The sequence below is a fragment of the Dysidea avara genome, chromosome 4 (assembly GCF_963678975.1).
Source record: "Dysidea avara chromosome 4, odDysAvar1.4, whole genome shotgun sequence".
Classification (NCBI taxonomy): domain Eukaryota; kingdom Metazoa; phylum Porifera; class Demospongiae; order Dictyoceratida; family Dysideidae; genus Dysidea; species Dysidea avara.
The window spans coordinates 49,976,246-49,997,689 of NC_089275.1; the positions used below are offsets into that span (position 1 = coordinate 49,976,246).

A 21,444-nucleotide genomic window follows, 5' to 3' on the forward strand; every position below is an offset into this window, starting at 1 on the left:
AATTTGATTTGTGAGTTCAACAGAAATTTTTCCACAAGTTCAAGTAGATATTTTACCCAAGAAGCCCACTGTAATGACATCACCATCTATGCTGTTATTTATCACCAGAAATATTATCAAATACTAAACTAAACACACTACATATAATATGGCAGCCTAGAGTCCCCTGACTATCCCGTCAATATCTTCAATAATCTTTTGCTTCTTTTCTTGGGCCTTGCGTTCCTGCTCCAAGTAGGAGTCTTTCTTGATGCTGTCTGTGACGACTTGTTCAGTTAAGGTTAGTAGATGCTGTAACACTGTCCATAACTCCCCAGCCTTTTTCTGTAGTTCAACCACCTGCACAATAGAATATCATGTCATGTACTAGATGTTATGGCTGTAATCTATTTCAGGATGTTTGCAAAACATAACTGAACAATTTGCAAAAGTGAATTGCACACATAACATAAACATTACACACAGAAATTGTACGATGGCAATTAAGTTGGTTGCGTTAGCTTAGCTGTCAAGAAATAGCTCACATGACCCACCAATCATGTGTTAATTGTTGAATTGCATTTGCAAGCAATCTGAAATCAACTACTGAATGACATGAGATATGAATGAACAACAGATACACTAAAGTAACACAATAGAAAATAATATAGTGTGTTCATATGATGTCATGCTAGCTGGAACCAATCAATATTATACCTGTCCTATTATGTAACAGTTAGGGTTAGGGCTAACCCTAATTACAGTATTTCATATATCAATAAATTTGTATTTATGTTGTATATATGTACAGCTAAGGAAGCGTAACTTGAGTAAACCTCTTTAAACTACAATTACTATACAACTCCTAAAACTGTTTTGTAGTTTTCTACTGTGATTCTTATACAAGTTCCCTTGACAACCTCCAAGGGTGCTTTCAATTTTCATTCACATATCTAAGGGACACACCTTTTAACTCATTACACTTGGTAACCAATGATAGCCATAAAGTACATTTATAAAAGCTTTTGCAATGTCCTAAAAACTTACTTCATCTGTATTAACACTTTTAACCTTACCTGACTGTAATAGGCTCTAGTGACCTTCAGTTGTCAAATAATACAGAGTACATCAAGCATACATACTTTATGGTAATTGACCTTTCTGCTCAAATCCAGCATTATACCCCCCTAATTAGTGCTCACCCAGCATGCTGTACATTAGGATGTCATGACATAGAAATGTTGTGTCACAACATGCCATAATGTCTCAAGAAAAGTGGACAATGAGTGGTATTTACAGCCAAGAGTTCATAATACTTATATGGGAAAGCGTCTGCCACTAGAATGGCCTGTACGAACACATTGCTGCAAGTTCACTTTTGTCTGATTCTACTGATGACAAAGAACTGTTGATAGGTATACCCCCATACAATGAACTCTTGTTACAGCTAATGGCTAAAATACAAATATGGTATGGTGAACCTACAGCACCATGACAAGGTAATTTAAAGTTAAAACACCACGGCAAGTGTACAAAGGAAAATAAAGCACACTTTGATGGAATAGCACACCTTGGCACAGTAAGGAGAATAAAGCACACTCCCCCCTTAGATGGTATCATACACATTATGGTATTCCTAACACTGAGGTAAGATACCTTAGCAGCAGTGTCTGGATCTAGTGAGGAAAGTTCCTTGTGTAATGTATTAATAGTGTTAATGGTCTCATTGTAGCGGCTCTGTAGATCCCTGCCAGCTGCCCTAAACTTCTTCTGATCCTTGGAACTCTTGTAGGAGGCTATGATGGAGTCACATCGACTAACAGCCATCATCCTGTTATCTTGTTGTGTGCGTATGTTGTCCAGTATCACCGTAGCTTGTTGTCTTGACAACTCTGCCTTGTCCTGTAACATGGGACAGCGTAAACTTCACACTTTGCCACATACAACATACACACACCTCAGCAATAGCAAAGTCTAGTCGTACACAGACTATGATGGAAAAGAAGAATACTAGTAATGCTGTTACCACTAGCAACGGTTCCTGTAGCAACAGGTACAGCTGAAAGTCGTAGCTCAACTATGGGATAAAATGACAAGTTACTCCAATTATTGCACACCACACCTCAAAATCAGCTATGTGTTGCTCTACAAGATTACTCTTAGTAATGACCACCACTGGACGTCCTATGGTGTCCAGGTAAGTATAGTGTAAACTATGTTCCTCTCCATCCATTGGGTAAGGGGGCTTGAACTGGATGTTCCTATGGCAACAATGGTGATCACTACACCTTAGTTAGTCACTATAGTGATGAGTGTTGTATTGTAACAGAGTGCTCTGAATATAATCTGTCTAAGAAGAATGGTAACAATAACAAGTTGATCAGCTACATTACAGGTTTTTGCAATTGACTTCATCTCGTTTGCAGTAGAGTTCGTTGCCTTTACAGTTGAATTTGTCCCGTTTGCAATTGAATTCATCATTTTTGCATTAGAATCTGTCCCATTTGCAATTGAATTCGTTGGTTTTGCAATTGATGTCCTCGCTTTTGCACAAGACTTCATCCGTAACAAGATTTGCAGCTGCTCGAAACACGAAAACAAGATGTAGTAGCTGCTCCATGATCTTGTTGAAGTACAACTGTTGTACACAACTCTGTAATTCTTCTGCTACAGCTTCTTTGTTCTTTACCATTGGTGATGGGTGTGGTACTAATGAACTTGACAGGCAGCTAATGGCTTCATGTATAACCAGCTTCAATTACTCTTTAGTGTCTCAAGTGGTATTATCTATGGCGAAAAAGATTCACCTTGTGATGAGCAGCTGGTTTCTTATAGTCAATGTAGTTATGACAAATTCTTGTGCAAACGCGACTAATTCTAATGCAAAACTAACAAATTCAATTGCAAAACCGACAAACTCTACTGCAGACGGGACGAATTCAATTACAAAAACGGGTGTAACTAATCACTGGACTGGACTACTGGACTGGAACACTGGATTGGACTACTGGACTGACATATTTTTAGTTTTTACACATTCTGAGGTTGGTTTTATTGAGTCTTGTTAGCTAAGGGCCTTCAGAGAACTTGCAGTCTGCTATTAAAGTGATGAGTGTGAGGAGTGGAGTAAGCAAAAACTTACCTCTAGTGATTTCACTACTTGTTATGTTCTTCTACAGTACATATACCTATACTCCTTATCAGTATGCTACAGGGAATGTGCTAGTTATGGTTAACCAATGATAAAGTCTTGGAGATATTAGCAAGCTTGTAAAATGCTAATAAATTTGGTCACATAATATAGTACGCCAACCAGCACATGTAAGAACTAATCATGATAGCAGAAAAATCCTACAGTTGTGTAATGAGTTTGTATGCATGTAGGAATGAATTTAGCTACAATAGATTGTCCTAGGAAGGAAAGGTTGTGTCCCAGGGATCTGAGCTACAGTATTTAATTCAAGGATACAGATAGGTACCACAAATATAGTAAAATGATTTTCAGTTAGCTATCGTCATATACATGTATTACATCAAAATACAATACACTAAAAAGTGTATTATAAGTGCTGTAGAGCATAACAAGTAGTGAAATCATTAGAGGTCAGTTTTTGCTTACACCACTCCTCACGCTCATCAATTTAGAAGCAGACGGCAAGTTTTTTGAAGGCCCTTCACTAGCAGGACTCAATAAAACCAACCTCAGAATGTGTAAAAGCCAAAATATGTTAGTCCAGTCCAGTGTTCCAGTCCAGTGATTAGCTACACCCTACAAAAACCTGTAACTAACAGGTTTTGATTTTGTAATGATGTGTAGAGTAAGAAATTTAGTATTTTGTAATTACTGAATTACTTCATAGACATTTTTGGTGGGATAAACTAGATCACTACCATTGAGTCACAACTTATTGAACACACTCACTTGGCACCCTCCGGCAATATAATCTTAAGGGTCAGGTGATCTACAACTTGTTCATCAAACACGTGATCAACCACTCTCATTTTGAGAGCAAAATGGCTTCCATCATGATAGAGGTACTCATAACATGGTACATTGTAACCTAGCAACAACACCTTATTGATGGCCACACCAGGCAACAAAACTAACCAATCGTATACTTGGTTTGCCATCCTCCAAATAAGGGGAAACGAGGTCGTAATTCAACCTCCACCGTATCTTCATCAACTCTCATGTGACTTGTTGATATGTTGCCTAGTAACAAGCGTATAATGATCAACACATATAATACACACTATATGATGAATATTGTGAGAACAAGAACATTTTCTCTAGAGGTTAGGAGTGGGACTGAAATCTTTGTCCTTATTACGGGGAGGAAGGAATTGATGAAACACAGGATTCAATAACGTGACAGTCTATGTATCAGGTTAGCAATCATGTAGCTATCTTTTTAGTATCTATGCATTCCTATGATTTAGAGCAACTATGGTGATGACCAGATAGGAAACACTACTGAGGGGATGTTGAGGAGGAGCTGGACTGAAAACTACCACACCCACACACTACACTACACACATTATGAAATAATTTGCATGGAATATTTATCACAAGTTTAATAAACAATTTCTTCACCGACAGGCTCTAAAGTCTACATGGCAGCTGATTTAGTTGTCAACTATTAGTGCTTAAGGATATATCCATAAGGGCTATGCCATGAGTTACAAAATGATTAAATAACCAAGTCCGAACCCAAGCTGCCAAGTCTCTACATGGGCGTGGCCATGGGGGTATAAATAACAAGTGTTTGTTTTGTGACACAGCTGCTATTCGGCTATGGAACTTCCTCATGTGATGTTAGTAAAATACAGTACATTAATTAATTAATCCTTTGGATCTGGAATTAATTTTAAACATGAAATAAATTGCAAGTGCATAATTATTATAGGCAGAGCATCAGGTTTCTATTATTGTACGATAGGATATTCTTGTATATGAAATGAAACCTAATAATTTCATGTACTGTAAACAGTTTTATACAACACTAAAGAGTACTTTTGATACGAAGTGATGAATGGCAGACATCGTCTTTGCTGGAACTTTACAGCATTTTATGATACGAGTGCCCATTACAATATCACATGATCTATTGTATACTACTGGCGCACATGGATTTAGTTTAAGGCCATAGCACCAAGTATGACAGACTTGTTTATTGAAGCAGTGTACAGCTATGGTAGATTTGATGACGAAGGCTGTTGTCTAAGTGGTGTGATGAAAGATGTTTCACTCAACTACACTGATGCTTGGTGCCATTTTATCGTGGAATTCATGGTGAGTAATGTAATGGTTGTGGGATCTTTCTATTGTTAAGTTATTTTAGTTTGTATAGAGGCATGTGTCAAAGCCTAAAATTTATAGGCTTACGGGATTCGAAGGGTCTTAGCCTGATACACACAAACAGACTAATAGAATATACACACATCAGTACATTATGATCACACACACACACACACACACACACACACACACACACACACACACACACACACACACACACACACACACACACACACACACACACACACACACACACACACACACACACACACACACACACACACACACACACACACACACACACACACACACACACACACACACACACACACACACACACACACACACACACACACACACACACACACACACACACACACACACACACACAGCACTAGCTTATTTTGATAGGTCAAAAATTGGTCAATTGTTGTGGCTATTGGGTTGAGCTCTGGACACACTACAAACACACGGACTGACACACTAACCGATCTCATCACGATAATACACATCTGCAGAAGAGGCAGGTAACAAGCTCTTGTAAGACTTCACACTGGATTGACCACTGTTAGGACTACGTTGGTAGTCGTTTTTATCGTGGAATTCATGGTGAGTAATGTAATGGTTGTGGGATCTTTCTATTGTTAAGTTATTTTAGTTTGTATAGAGGCATGTGTCAAAGCCTAAAATTTATAGGCTTACGGGATTCGAAGGGTCTTAGCCTGATACACACAAACAGACTAATAGAATATACACACATCAGTACATTATGATCACACACACACACACACACACACACACACACACACACACACACACACACACACACACACACACACACACACACACACACACACACACACACACACACACACACACACACACACACACACACACACACACACACACACACACACACACACACACACACACACACACACACACACACACACACACACACACACACACACACACACACACACACACAGCACTAGCTTATTTTGATAGGTCAAAAATTGGTCAATTGTTGTGGCTATTGGGTTGAGCTCTGGACACACTACAAACACACGGACTGACACACTAACCGATCTCATCACGATAATACACATCTGCAGAAGAGGCAGGTAACAAGCTCTTGTAAGACTTCACACTGGATTGACCACTGTTAGGACTACGTTGGTAGTCGTAACGAGAGAATGGACCTTTGAGCAGTGCCCCAGTATGTTGCACTTGTACGGCCTCCTCTACGGCAATATTTCCCCAGTGAGATACCTCAATCAACCGGTTTAACCGGGTCACAGACAGGAATGGTGAGTTATTCTCATAATGCAGTACAAGGTTACGAGGTGCTCCACTGGTATAAGGCTTCACATCACTATAGGGTCCATATACAACCTGAGAACCATCAGCTGCTACTGGTTTGATCCGAGAGAATGACTCAATGGTCCCTCCAGAGGGAAAAGTAGCTGTCAGGGTTTGTGTAACAGTCGGGTAGGCTGATAAGTAGTATACTCCACTGGCAGTGAATTGTACCAACTGCTTATCTGATTGGCTAATCTGCCGAGGGAATGGCAACACAGCATGACTGTACACTGTTGTGATCTTTAGTTTTATTGTCGCTGATGGTAATAGTGGCTGAAGTAGCTTTATCTGTTTCTCCGGCCTATAGTAACCATGGTAACATGATAACATCTCTTGTAATACACATAACAGACACTCAAGTATTACAAGACTTCACTCAACCAAATTACTATACAAGAAAACTACTTGATTTGCAAAGTTAGTGACTTCATACACATAACCCACTGTAATAACGAGGTTCAACAGGACAATACAGAGAAGGGCTGAAGGCAACTCCCTGTATGACTCTGACACTGGCCAAGCACCACACCACACCACACGGAGGCCACAATAGCCTGGCCCCTTCACAAAAAGGGTCTGGTGAAATAAATACTAAATCATTTCTAACACTGAAATTCGGTGCAATTACGTTCACACTAATCACCTTGGCAATGCATTGCTTTTGTTCAAATCAAAGGGAAATCACCTGACATAACCTGCAGTTACGTATGCTGTCTAAGTGAATTCCTTTAGAGTGATATCTGTATTTCACCAGACTCTTACTTTTTGCATAGATATACTAACGCTTACCAGGATTGGAAACAGAAGTTGCGGTTACAGGTATCCGTGCTTCACCTGACGTAATATTCCACTTCATTGTACTACGCATGGCATTAGTTAGGGTCCAGAATCATTGCTGTAAGTAGAAAATACAGTGCTGTGTCGTATCAATAATTGGAGCGCATAGCGGAAGAAATTACAAGTCACCATACCAAACTTCAAAACAGTTTGTTGCTTTGCTGGGCAATGCATGTACCAAAACGCAAAGTGAGTTTTGTCATAAAACCCACCGAAAGTGTCAGTCTGCCAAATACAAAACACTTCTACAGCTTGTAATAGCCCGAATGTGGCCAAATTTAAGCTTCACTAGTTGTCTAGGAGTGTTCCAATGCAGCTGTGCACTTAGTTACAGGTGACATGGCCTGATATAACTCCAGTTTCACTCTAAACGATGATATTAAAATACTGGTTATTTCTATACTCTAGTAAGGCAATACTTTTGAGAAAGTTCTGCTGTATACACTGCACGAAGCAGTCTGCCACACTTGGAAGTAGAGAAGGCGAAACACAGATAACTTCAAAGGGATTCACCACCCACTGTATAGTTTCAATGTAAAATTATCACATGTGCAAGCAACTTCCATTTCCAATCCTGGTAAGCGTTATTATATCTATGCTTCTTGTGAAGAGGGCAGCACCAAACTAAGAGAAATGATCTACTGACTAGTTAGATCATAGATAATATACCCCCTGGATTGGAAACTGCGCCGCGCGCCCATAGATTTTGTACAAGAACCAGTGTCCTTAGGCTGGTTTCGCGCCTCAACAAATTTAATCCTATTACAGCAGAATGATGGCATTAACGACTTTATTTCGTTACGAGAATGACTTGTAGTGTTGTTATAATAATTGTTTTGGTTAGTTTGACCACTTCACTTTTGGTCGGAAGGCTTACAATGGAGGACTACATGCTTTGTTGGAAGCACATTCTTGGCTAAAGTGTAGGTAGAAAAAGAAAGTATCACAAGGTTAACTATGCTATAAAGAATGGCTTAGGCTAAATAATACACCTCCCCATAACTTCTTTGGCAGGTTTTTGAGATGGTATATTTGGCAAAATGGGAAGCACATTCTTTCTGTGATTCTAAACAGTATTGTAACACAATTTATGCTACAAGTCATCAAATAATGCTCCATGGTATGGTCTGGGTGCGAAGGGTGGTGCATACAGGGTTTCGGTGCTTTCCTTGAATGTGTCCAAACCATCACATCTCGTGTTCAGTTTCGCTTCTACTGTTCGCATAATAAAGAGCCAATTTGCCTCGAAACTTGCTGTTGGCTTCCAAAACATCTTGAGAAAGAACCCTTTACCTAGTCTCGTCTTTGCAGACCCATTCTCTGGGGTGGCGCTTATCGATTAGAAATTATAAGCGCCCCCTCCGAAAGGGTCTGGTGAAATACCCATACCTTTTTTTGTCCGAGAAATTGTCAACTCTGGCAAGTGATAATTGGTATTTAATACTTACAGAAGATTTTACAAAAGGTGAAATTAAACAGTATTTATCATTTTATGGCTGCGCAGTACAGACTTTACAAAAGCAAAGTTTACCTCAAATTGTCACCTCTTGTGTAGTTACTAAACAAAAAGGTATGGGCATTTCACCAGACCCTTTCGGAAGGGGCACTTATAATCTCTAATCGATAAGCGCCACCCCAGAGAATGGGTCTGTTAGGACGAGACTACCCTTTACCAGTGGTGAGTCTTGTTTCGCCCAGAGAAACTTGTCTTGTTATTGAAGGGGGCGCAAAACCAGCCTGTAACCAGTGGAACTTACTAGTTTCCAATCCAGGGGGGTATATTATCTATGGTTAGACACATGGGGGGGGGGTGTTGTAGATCTAGAGCCATACGCACACAGCACTACCTTTACATTCAAACACACAGCACTACCTCTACATTCAAACACACAGCACTACCTCTACATTCAAACACACAATGTGGACAGATTGACAGTACAACTGATACCTTCCAGCAGAGGTCACGTGATCCACCACGACAAGTGGTTTATCTTCAGACTAGAGATGGTAGTAGTAGTACACGTGACACAGAATACTAGCTCACCTCAACATTGATGTAAGCTAGCTTCTCAGCTAATAACGGGTCGAGTAGGTATTGCACGTGGTTGACCGCCTTATCGCCATTGTTCTCCAGCGTCACAGAGACTGTAATCTTCGCGATATGAGTAGTGAGATCTAGTGTAGTAGCGACCACCTTATTAACTATACCCCCGCCATCAGCTCTGGTCGTTATTGGTAGCAATACCGTCACCACGAGGACTAGGGCAATGAGCTTTGTAGCCATGATAGGATCACGTGAAAGTATAGTACCCTACTCCGTATACGAATACTGTACGAAGATTTCATAATATACGGAGCTGATGGTGCGCGTTAGTTAGATATAAATGCTATGGCGAGCACATTAACCCTGAACACGAAGGTAGAACAGTTGTACAAAGTGTTAGAGAATAGTAAAGGGTTCCTGGCGACTGATTCACAGCGAGATGTTATCCCGTTATTAAAGAGTATTTATGAGTTGCTGAAACTGCCCACTGTGAGGTTAGTCTCGTGATTCTAGTGTGTGCATGTCCACACCACCCCCCTAATAGACACCACAGCACGTTTCCAAGGTTACTGAGTAATGCCCTTGGGCAACTGTTAGCATTCTGTGGATCACATGATCAAAACGTGCGCCTAGCTGCTGGGGATACCCTCAACAAGATAATCAAGGTGGGTGTGGCTTTGTGTGTTGTCATGACTACCTGTGCTGCAGGCGTTACAACAAGATCACATGAGCCGAATATTGTCAGAATTGTTTCAGGAAATAAAAAAAGTAATAGTAATTATTTTAGTGGTGAAATATAGATGTATCATGTGTTGTCTACAGAAGGGGGATTCCCGTGTAGTTCGTGCAGCCATTGCAAGGTTCAGTATTTTGTGTGGTCGAATTAGACAACAAAAGTGTCCTCAATATGGTCAACAACTGTTGCCGGTATTACTGCAGTTGATGTGTCGGCAGGACGACTCCTTACAGGTTAGCCTAGTTGTTAACACCTGTTCAACCGGTATAGCCTGTGTATCTTGAGTGAATGGATTGACATAATGGGGACCCCATGTTAGCCATGAGGCAAATGACTGTTCTGTTAGAGTGCTAACTGCTGTTGCTGCTATCTGCCTGAATACCTTATACACTGATCACCAGCCATTGGTCAACTTCTGACTAACATGTCACAATCCATTTTTGCTTTACCGTAAATTCTAACCATAAACACATATCTTATACACTAAACATCTCTTTACGAGTTCTCCACATTGAGGACACAATAGAAAACACTTCCTTATAAGGACAAAGATTTGGTCCCAACAAGTCTGATTCATACATTGACAACATCTTTATTGAAATACAGATATGTGTCCGTTATTGAGACGTGTCCTTTGTAAAATCTTCTCAGTGGCCAATCACTTGTTGTAACATGATTTATATTAGCAGTGAGACTTCAAAGAGTGTTTGAACTGGAATAATAGAAGACCACAGATCAATGGTCTAACACAGATCAATGGTATAACATAGTTGACAAAATGTTCTAATAGAGCAGTCAGGTCATACCCCACCATGCTAATCAAATACACTATAGCACTTATTACAACTGTAAGATGGAAGACTACTAAATGTTAAGTTTTAAATATACCATACCTAAGGTAAATACACCATACCTAAGGTAAATACACCATACTAAGGTAAATACACCAAACCTAAGGTAAATATACCATACCTAAGGTAAATATACCAAACCTAAGGTAAATACACCATACCTAAGGTAAATATACCAAACCTAAGGTAAATACACCATACCTAAGGTAAATACATCATACCTAAGGTAAATACACCATACCTAAGGTAAATACACCAAACCTAAGGTAAATACACCAAACCTAAGGTAAATACACCAAACCTAAGGTAAATACACCAAACCTAAGGTAAATACACCAAACCTAAGGTAAATACACCAAACCTAAGGTAAATACACCAAACCTAAGGTAAATATACCAAACCTAAGGTAAATACACCATACCTAAGGTAAATACACCAAACCTAAGGTAAATACACCAAACCTAAGGTAAATACACCAAACCTAAGGTAAATGCACCATACCTAAGGTAAATGCACCAAACCTAAGGTAAATACACCATACCTAAGGTAAATACACCAAACCTAAGGTAAATACACCAAACCTAAGGTAAATACACCATGTCACTGAAATCCTTCTGGAAGCACAGGGGTATCACATGCAATATTGGAGAACAACATTTCCTTATGGGTTATGTGATAGGTTTGTATTGACAGTGTTGGGCAAGTTATTTTGTATAAGTAACTAGTTACATATTACATATTACTTGCAACTGAACTATTTAGTTACAGTTACATATTACCCATATAATAAAGTAACTATAATAATATTACATATTATATTACTTTGTGTCCACAGCCTTAAGCTGTCATGTGTGAAACTACCACTTTATCACGTGACATGATTGTGTTGTTGGGTAATGTGTGCAAATCTGGTTATAAGTAAGAAGCTGGTGAATAAGCTTCATTCAATAGGCTTCAATACTTCGTTGTGGCTAGGCATTACTCAGTGGACTACTAACGAGATTAGTAACTTCGTTACTTGTAGTAATAATATTACGTAATATTAGACTCGTTACAGTAACTGTATTACTTAGGTAACTCGTTACATTTGTAAGTAAAGTAACTTAAGTTATATTACCTGATTTTATAGCGTATTTCGTTATATTACTTAGTTACCACAAAAGTAATAATATTATGTAACGTGTTACTCCCAACACTGTGTATTGATCAGGGAGGTACTATAGGTACTGATATTGATGCAGGGAGGTGCTATAGGTACTGATATTGATGCAGCGAGGTACTATAGGTACTGATATTGATGTAGGGAGGTACTATAGGTACTGATATTGATGCAGGGAGGTACTATAGGTACTGATATTGATGCAGGGAGGTACTATAGGTACTGATATTGATGTAGGGAGGTGCTATAGGTACTGATATTGATGTAGGGAGGTGCTATAGGTACTGATATTGATGTAGGGAGGTACTATAGGTACTGATATTGATGCAGGGAGGTGCTATAGGTACTGATATTGATGCAGGGAGGTACTATAGGTACTGATATTGATGCAGGGAGGTACTATAGGTACTGATATTGATGCAGGGAGGTACTATAGGTACTGATATTGATGCAGCGAGGTACTATAGGTACTGATATTGATGTAGGGAGGTACTATAGGTACTGATATTGATGCAGGGAGGTACTATAGGTACTGATATTGATGCAGGGAGGTACTATAGGTACTGATATTGATGCAGGGAGGTACTATAGGTACTGATATTGATGCAGGGAGGTGCTATAGGTACTGATATTGATGCAGGGAGGTACTATAGGTACTGATATTGATGCAGGGAGGTACTATAGGTACTGATATTGATGCAGGGAGGTACTATAGGTACTGATATTGATGCAGGGAGGTACTATAGGTACTGATATTGATGCAGGGAGGTGCTATAGGTACTGATATTGATGCAGGGAGGTACTATAGGTACTGATATTGATGCAGGGAGGTGCTATAGGTACTGATATTGATGCAGGGAGGTACTATAGGTACTGATATTGATGCAGGGAGGTGCTATAGGTACTGATATTGATGCAGGGAGGTACTATAGGTACTGATATTGATGCAGGGAGGTGCTATAGGTACTGATATTGATGCAGGGAGGTACTATAGGTACTGATATTGATGCAGGGAGGTACTATAGGTACTGATATTGATGTAGGGAGGTGCTATACTGATATCTTGCCACTCTAATAGTACAGTCACTTAGTGGCTGTAATGACTTAGCATTAAATAATTTTCTCTCCTTAAAAGTGTCACAGTTATGTAATTCCTAAATGTTATGCCATCATCAATAATATCATGTATAGGATTGTTTACAAGATGCACTGCCGAGAATGCTGTTGGTTTTTGGGACACATTATTCAGAAGAAGAGTTGGTGCAGTTAGCAGAGTGTTGCCTGGGGCAACTGAGTTCAGAGAATCCAGCCAATCGGAGGACAGCAGCAGAGGCACTCCCACTAGTTTGTCAAAATTGTCTGAAGCCAGTAAAATGCACTAAATGGAGTATTGCTCATGTGGTCCAAGGTGGGTGTGTTCATGTTGATATTGTATAGTAGTTACTGGAGGATGGTTGGCAGCAAGATCATTAAGGGGTGTGGTTGCTATGCTCTGAGGGCGTGGTCCCATGTGATAAGTACGACTACACATCACTACACGTCACTAGCTACACGGGTCATTCCATGTCAAATCACTGAGAAATTGTAGGGCCACCTCTCGGATTTTGACGAAACTTGGTGTGTTTGTAGTACCTATGGTGCTCATCACCCATACCATTTTTTAGCCTCATACACCACATAGTTTCTGATTTATGACCACAAATATTTTGAATATTTCATAAAAAATTGGTTTGTCTTGAGTTACAAAATCAACTGTAGCTCACCACTGTGTTAATATTTTGAAATAAAATTTTCAGCAATTAAAGACTGTTAATTAATAGTTCAAGTGATCCATAAACTAAGGGATATCAATTTAATTAAGGTCCAAAAAGACTCCATTAAAAACTTTAATCCTTATTATTTCAAAAAGCGCTGCTTCAAATTCTTTGAATTTTTTAGTAAATACTGATTAGGTTATGGTCTATTGTTGGTAAAAACTTTTGTGGTGGGCCACAATGGGTTCAAGAGATATAATTAAATATGTTGTAGTATGCAGTGGAATTTTGTAGTCTATTATTGCTATATAGGAGTGTACACCTCTAATAACCACTGCTGATAACGCCATGCCAACTATGTCTTACACAATGAAGGTGTCCAAGTACAGTGCAACCTGTATAAGTGACCACCTGTATTGAAAGACCACCTTTGTGCTGCAATTTATATAGTTGTATAGTTTCAAATGTAGCCAGTTTATATAGCTTGCAAAGGCAGTACAATGACCAGCTAATGACACCATATCAGTTGTTCAATTAAGCATGTAGCAACATAACTGCTGCTTACTTTGAGTATTGTAAAAATGAAGATTATTTGAGACGATAGGGACGTTGCTTTTAACTCTCACGTATAATCCATGGTATGAGAAAACCACTCTTTTGTGCCAATTTCAGAAAGAGTGGAAATAAAATTTTACTCATAATCTGATGTTTTCAGGAAAGAGAGTGGTAATTACTCTAGCAGAGAATGAAGTTTCACCAGATTTGATTGTTGGATTTGTCACTTGTTTATATGCATGAAGAGAATCGGTGGTTAGCTTGTGTGCTTGGAGTTTGCAGTGACACTACAGTAGGAAGTAAAGCTGACATTTCTGCAGTCCATCAAACTTGTTCAAGTACCCAGAGCCCCAGAATATCCACACTATACTAATGGATGACATTCCAACTCTCATAGACCCAAGGACAAGAAGTGGTTGTGTGTACTCTGACAAAAAAGAAATGACTTTTGCTACCAAACAACATCACACTGTATCACCACAGTAACAAACTTGTATTATATGCCTTTGTCACAACCTGTTATATTAACTTGCAGTTGAATCAAAGAGTCTTGTGTATCTGCAAACCTAAATCAACAGAATGGGTTTCAAGGTATGCAATACTGCATGGGATATCTACTACATGTATAATACCACAAACACCGCTAGCTACCTATCTCATAATCCATAGAGACCCCAAGTTGAAACTTTTGCAACTAATCGGTGAATGCTGACAAATATTCACAAAAATTCTAATCACCATATTTTGGTAGAACAAAGGTCAAAGATTAGGAGACGTAGTTAATTATCAACTTCAACAAATTAAGCTGTTAAATATACCAAACGAAAGCTTTTTCCTTGAGCTTTAAAGTGGTGTAATTCATTTTAAAAACACCCAAGTTATGATGTTTTGAATGATCACAAGTACAGCAAAAATAGTATGCTAAATAAGCCATTTCTGGGAAGCCATATAAGCAATGGGTGAAAGGATTCATGACCACTTTGGATATCCACCCACCAAATTTTGAGGTGGCCATGTGCAAAACTTTGGTGTACTGATATGGAATTATCCATACAGTAAATCCAACTATATAAATTGCAGCACAAAGGTGGTCTTTCAATACAGGTGGTCACTTATACAGGTTGCACTGTACTTGGACACCTTCATTGTGTAAGACAAAGTTGGCATGGCGTTATCAGCAGTGGTTATTAGAGGTGTACACTCCTATATAGCAATAATAGACTACAAAATTCCACTGCATACTACAACATATTTAATTATATCTCTTGAACCCATTGTGGCCCACCACAAAAGTTTTTACCAACAATAGACCATAACCTAATCAGTATTTACTAAAAAATTCAAAGAATTTGAAGCAGCGCTTTTTGAAATAATAAGGATTAAAGTTTTTAATGGAGTCTTTTTGGACCTTAATTAAATTGATATCCCTTAGTTTATGGATCACTTGAACTATTAATTAACAGTCTTTAATTGCTGAAAATTTTATTTCAAAATATTAACACAGTGGTGAGCTACAGTTGATTTTGTAACTCAAGACAAACCAATTTTTTATGAAATATTCAAAATATTTGTGGTCATAAATCAGAAACTATGTGGTGTATGAGGCTAAAAAATGGTATGGGTGATGAGCACCATAGGTACTACAAACACACCAAGTTTCGTCAAAATCCGAGAGGTGGCCCTACAATTTCTCAGTGATTTGACATGGAATGACCCTAGTACTATATTACTGCATGTAGTGCACACCAGCCATAAAATTGTGTTGTCCATGTGTATGGAAATGAAAAAATTTCATAAACTAGGGAGGCGAAAAATTGTATATTTAAACAAGTAGAATAGGGATTGGAAGTTGTGATTCTGAAAAAAAAACTGCGTAAACATAAACAGTTGAAATAGGAATCTTAAATTCAATGTACACAAATCAAGCTACTTGGCTTGTATTGATGTATTAAGCAGTATTGTGAATCACCTCACCATCCCACGCAGTTTTTTCATAATCACAACTTCGATCCCTATTCTACTTGTTTAAATTTACAATTTTTTGTCCCCCTAATTTATTAAGACTTTACAGCACAAGTGTTGAAGGTCTGTACAGCCTGTTTATATTTCAATTTCAAAATGAAAACAGCTGGTTTTGCTGAGCAGGTCACATGTTACAAAGTGTTGGTATAAAATGTTTACAAGTGAGCTATTCTGTGTGTATTAATATTCTAGTACATGATTATGGGTAAACATTATTTCAATAATGTATTGATACCATAAGAAAATAATGTTGTCCATCATTACTGCTGAAAGTATCACCATCATAATGTTAAGATCATTGGTTACTTGAGGGACTACCAATATTTGATCCATTATGTACACTACAGGTATGGCAAATTGCACATATAATGATTATAGCTTGTAGTCAAGGTTGTAATTAATAGTGTGATGTGGTGGTCATCAATTAGAGTACTGGTGGTCTTTAATTACAGGTGTCCTAGCTAATGATGTAAGGGATCATGTGATCTGTGGACTAGTACTGTGTCTGAGACAACTAGTACCACTGATTACCATGGAGATGGATGATGTCATGTTGTTACCAAAACTATACTCACTGTTGTTACGTTGTTGTCTCCATGGAAACCACAATGTTGTTACTAGTGCACTGGAGGCCCTGGTGGTGTTGCTACAGCAACCAATGGCATCACTACGTGTATGGTTGACCTTGTCACTGGATCACATGACCCCTATGCACCCTATTGGTTGTCGTCATGGAGACAGTGAATCAACTGATTATGTCACTGGTATGGATGACCCAGAGGAGCTGACACAACTGTCCCCATCCCCTATCACTAGGGGTGATGTGACTGCCTCAGTACCCCCTAGTGGAGATAACACACAGATCTCTACTGATGGTGATGTTACTGCCCCACTATCCCCTACTGGGGATGATGTGTCCTTTGTAGGGGGTGGTGGTGATGACACACAGTCTGTTACTGAGGATAGTAATCAAGCAGATGGTGATGTCACTGCCCCAGTACTCCCTAGTGGGGATGACATGTCCTCTCCTCTATCACCAGCTGATAATGACGTACTTAGGCCACTATACTTCACTGGTGATGTGACTACCCCAGTACCCCTTACTGGGGATGACATAACAGCCCCATCCCCCAGTAGTGGTGAAACACTATCCACCAGCAACACCAGTTCATTATCGTCTAGTGACACATCTTCCTCACCTACCTTTAGTAGGGATGATATCCCCTACCCAGTACCCCCTAGTGGGGACGGCACACTTCTCACACCATGTGATGATCATTTTGTCATATCCCTGTCAGCCACTGACGTATCCGTATCTGTATCTCCAGCTAGTGCACGCCCTTCCAGCCATGCCCCCATGTTGTCATGTGATCTACCTCACCTTGATGAAAACTCATTGGGAGGTGTGTCTACCACTACCAACTCCACCCCTCTCAATGTCTTGCTACAGTTGCTAGGGACACGCCTACTTACAAAACAAGTTAAAGTCAGTGTTAAGGCTGTTACTATACAGTGTATAGTTGCTATAGCAGCATGGAATCCTCAGCAGTTGTTGGTTACTATAGAGGCAGTGGAGGGCAGTCCTAAACTGATAGACTTATTATTACCATATTTGGAATCCGATGATCCTAAACTATGTGGTACTTGTTGTGAGGTGTTGTCTCATTATATAAAGGGAGCATTGTTATGGGATACTACCACCAGTGGGGATCATGTGATCCCCGTGCCATCATCTGTGGATCATGTGATCAAAGTGTTATCATCAAAGTCAGCTACTGTACTTCATAATGCTATCCCATCGGTGAAGGTGAGTCATGTGATCTCTGCTCTGTAATCACATTTTGTCCATTAGGCATTCCTGCCAACTCTGGCTAACAGTGGTTGCCATAGCGACCTGTTAGACAATGTCATGGCGACGCTGGTAGATCTGTCAGGCAAGGTGTCATACTGGTTGGTTCGGTGTGATCTATTGCATGTTATGACATCATTGGACCACACCCTCATCAGACACACCCACCAATTAGCCATATTTGATTATGTCATTGGTTGCCTTAGCGATGGTGATCATAGAGTCCAGGATCATGCTGTGGATGCTGTTACTAGGTGAGTGATCAGTTGCTATGGTAACTAGTGGGTTATGATTACTATGATAACTGTAAAGGAGTGTGCATTAGTGAGTACTGTTCAAAATATATCCCTCCCCCTTCAACAACTGATGTTACATGGGCCAGCTACAGTACTATGAAGCTACATGTATTAAAGAAGCTACATGTATTAAAAGATGTGAATAAAAAATCAAAGTGAACAATAATGTTATATTTGTCATACAGAATACCATATAGCTGGAAATTTTTGAGGGATGAAACTTTTGTGAGACTGTTAAGACAATTTTCATGTTTTTTTTTAAATTTACGAAAATCTAGAAAACGTGCGACCCTCTGTGTTCAGGTGTATGTATCAGCAAAATGCTGTTTTTTACATTGTTTGGTAAGGTAGAGTGTATCACCCTCTAACATTTCACGATTATATTTACCATTACTTGTGAAATTTGTGAAAGTTTCGTTCTTTGAAATTATCCAGCTACTGTATTCGGTAGTCTATCTGACCACAGTGCTATATGTGTGATTCTACTTGTGCGATACACAGATTTACCTGAAGAAGAAAGCCCTCAACAAGCAGGGTGTAGCTACATCCAGGCCTGCATATGCCTTGGCAATCATTAAAATCATGGTGCCGGGCAACGAGCCTAATAAGTGTGGTGTCTGCTACTAATGAACTAAACTACATACTTTCTCTCGTCATGTGATACTTTGGAAATTTGAAGATTGCCTATACTGCAGTTTACCAAGATTCCTTCATCAATTAATTAAAGTTCTATATAATGCCTAACATCATGTGATCGTACTTTAGTGGTCATGGGTCAATTATGTACAGGGTTGTAGCCAGACTTTTATCTGTGTAGGTTCTTTTAGAAGAAAAGGTGGACCTTTTTTGCATGATATGATGCAGGATTAGCTACATCAGACTGTACTTTTCAGCATGCTTTTTAATGCTGAATCTGTGGGAGTCTGGGGGTATGCCTCCCCTATCCCCCTCCCCATACCAGAGGTATGTGAGTTTGAGATACTCTAATAGAACAGCCAATCACTCTAATAAAGCAGTCACTCTGTTCAGAGCAGCGGTGTGGCAAACTGTGCAGTTGGAATGAATCATTTGTGGAAAAAGGATGGAGTTCACTAAAGGCCTAGACAGGTAAGCTTGCTTGTAGAGTGGTTACTCCATGCAGAGTAGTAGCTTCGTGATGGGGGCATGTCCGTATTTTGAAAATGTGCGGGAAACAAGTAATGAATAAGCTATAGTGCTAATTTCACCTTAGCCCAACGTTTTTCAACTTGTAGGATGGTGAGGATAACAAAACACTCTGTCTGAGTGGTTTTCATGGCAAAATCCAAGTTGTGCATCCTAATCACACGAGTATCAATTGATCCCCACAATCGATTTTGGCTCGACGTCTATATAATCACTGCCCAGTTGTAGCCCTGTCTACATTTCATATGTAGCCCTGCTGCTAGCTGGGCTACATATGAAATGTAGCCCAGGCGGCTCCTTTGATCTGAGGTGTGAAAGTGTTACATGTGTAGTTAATGGAGGTTTACTATTGTGAACAGGCAGTCACCTTTTTTGCTCATCAGCAGTGTTGGGCAAGTTACTTTGTAAAAGTAACTAGTTACATATTACATATTACTTGCAACTGAACTATTTAGTTACAGTTACATATTACCCATAAAATAAAGTAACTGTAATAATATTACATATTATATTACTTTGTGTCCACAGCCTTAAGCTGTCACATGTGAATAAGCTTCCTTCAATAGGCTTTGTTACTTCGTTGTGGCTAGGCGTTACTCTGAGGCTAACTAACGAGATTAGTATCTTCGTTACTTGTAGTAATGATATTACGTAATATTAGACTCGTTACAGTAACTATATTACTTAGGTAACGCGTTACATTTGTAAGTAAAGTAACTTGAGTTATATTACCCGTTTTTATAGCATATTTCGTTATATTACTTAGTTACCACAAAAGTAATAATATTACGTAACGCGTTACTTATGTAACGCGTTACTCCCAACACTGCTCATCAGTAGGCAGCAGTAGAAAATTCTGTTAAATAATAAAAATAAAAATATTCTGTAGCAACTTGACAAAATGTTTCAGGTTGATCTTAAGGCACTTGGACCAATACTATCATCTTGTGAGGGGGTAATTTTATGGTGATATTTCATCACAGGCCACGCCAGCATCCCTACTATACAGTACTATTGTACTGTATGATGGGAGCTTCAGAGTTAGTGTAATAACATGGATATGTACCTTACTACTCAATCAATAGATCACATGGCTATCACATGACTATACCACATGGTTATCACATGCTATTGTTTGTGACATCACAACAGGTTGGTAAAGTGCTGTTGTGTCGCTGGATTGGATCACATGATCCAGGCTGCACAACACTTAGTACCACAACACCTCAATGGCTTCTTCTACTCAGCAACCAATGTTGGTAAGGATCACATGATCCGGCCTGGACTTTCCATCGCCCTGCACTTTGTATTGGCGTATTGCCATGGCAACCTGACACACCCTAAGAGCCAACAGGAAACTGTGAGTAGTAGACTATGTTGAGTACAAGAGTAGTAATTCATGAATAACAATTGTGAGTCTTGAAGGCTGTTGACTTCATTTAATAAGATACTTCACAGCAGCCATATTATTTCAAAGTCACCCAAGCCATAATAAGCTTTAGCATAAATGTGACCGTCTCAGCAAAAACCTGCACAA

At 39.2% G+C, this 21,444-nt stretch overlaps 2 protein-coding genes across 3 annotated transcripts in view; one reads left to right on the forward strand and one right to left on the reverse strand.

Annotated features, from left to right (window-relative positions):
- Nucleotides 1-94: 94 nt before the first annotated feature.
- LOC136252654 (dolichyl-diphosphooligosaccharide--protein glycosyltransferase subunit 1-like) lies at nt 95-9,799 on the reverse strand. Its single transcript, XM_066045186.1, has 9 exons — nt 9,522-9,799; nt 9,426-9,475; nt 6,364-6,941; nt 4,088-4,192; nt 3,902-4,040; nt 2,102-2,240; nt 1,937-2,056; nt 1,636-1,881; nt 95-339 (listed from the first exon to the last, which is right to left on the reverse strand). The coding sequence occupies exons 1-9, from the start codon at nt 9,759-9,761 to the stop codon at nt 157-159; spliced, it is 1,800 nt and encodes a 599-aa protein (XP_065901258.1). The 5' UTR covers nt 9,762-9,799; the 3' UTR covers nt 95-156.
- A 24-nt stretch (nt 9,800-9,823) lies between these two features.
- Nucleotides 9,824-21,444, forward strand: part of LOC136252650 (huntingtin-like) — a 53,005-nt gene continuing 41,384 nt past the window's right edge. Inside the window, exons 1-8 of one of the 2 annotated variants that reach the window (XM_066045176.1) lie at nt 9,824-10,015; nt 10,066-10,186; nt 10,230-10,289; nt 10,344-10,490; nt 13,459-13,675; nt 17,051-18,405; nt 18,451-18,701; nt 21,060-21,267. In XM_066045176.1, the coding sequence (XP_065901248.1) occupies nt 9,867-10,015; nt 10,066-10,186; nt 10,230-10,289; nt 10,344-10,490; nt 13,459-13,675; nt 17,051-18,405; nt 18,451-18,701; nt 21,060-21,267 (2,508 nt within the window). In that variant the 5' untranslated portion in view covers nt 9,824-9,866. Of the gene's footprint in view, nt 10,016-10,065; nt 10,187-10,229; nt 10,290-10,343; nt 10,491-13,458; nt 13,676-16,917; nt 16,946-17,050; nt 18,406-18,450; nt 18,702-21,059; nt 21,268-21,444 lie in introns of those variants that run through there. The other variant, XM_066045177.1, reaches the window with a different exon arrangement.

Bases quoted from the DNA above. Each gene is read 5' to 3' on its own strand.
- LOC136252654 (XM_066045186.1), bottom strand. From the start codon at position 9,761: ATGGCTACAAAGCTCATTGCCCTAGTCCTCGTGGTGACGGTATTGCTA. The intron at 4,041-4,087 runs GTTAGTTTTGTT...TGTTGTTGCTAG, and splicing joins GCAAACCAAGTATACGATTG to GTTACAATGTACCATGTTAT. The intron at 1,882-1,936 runs GTGTGTGTATGT...CCCATGTTACAG, and splicing joins TAGACTTTGCTATTGCTGAG to GACAAGGCAGAGTTGTCAAG.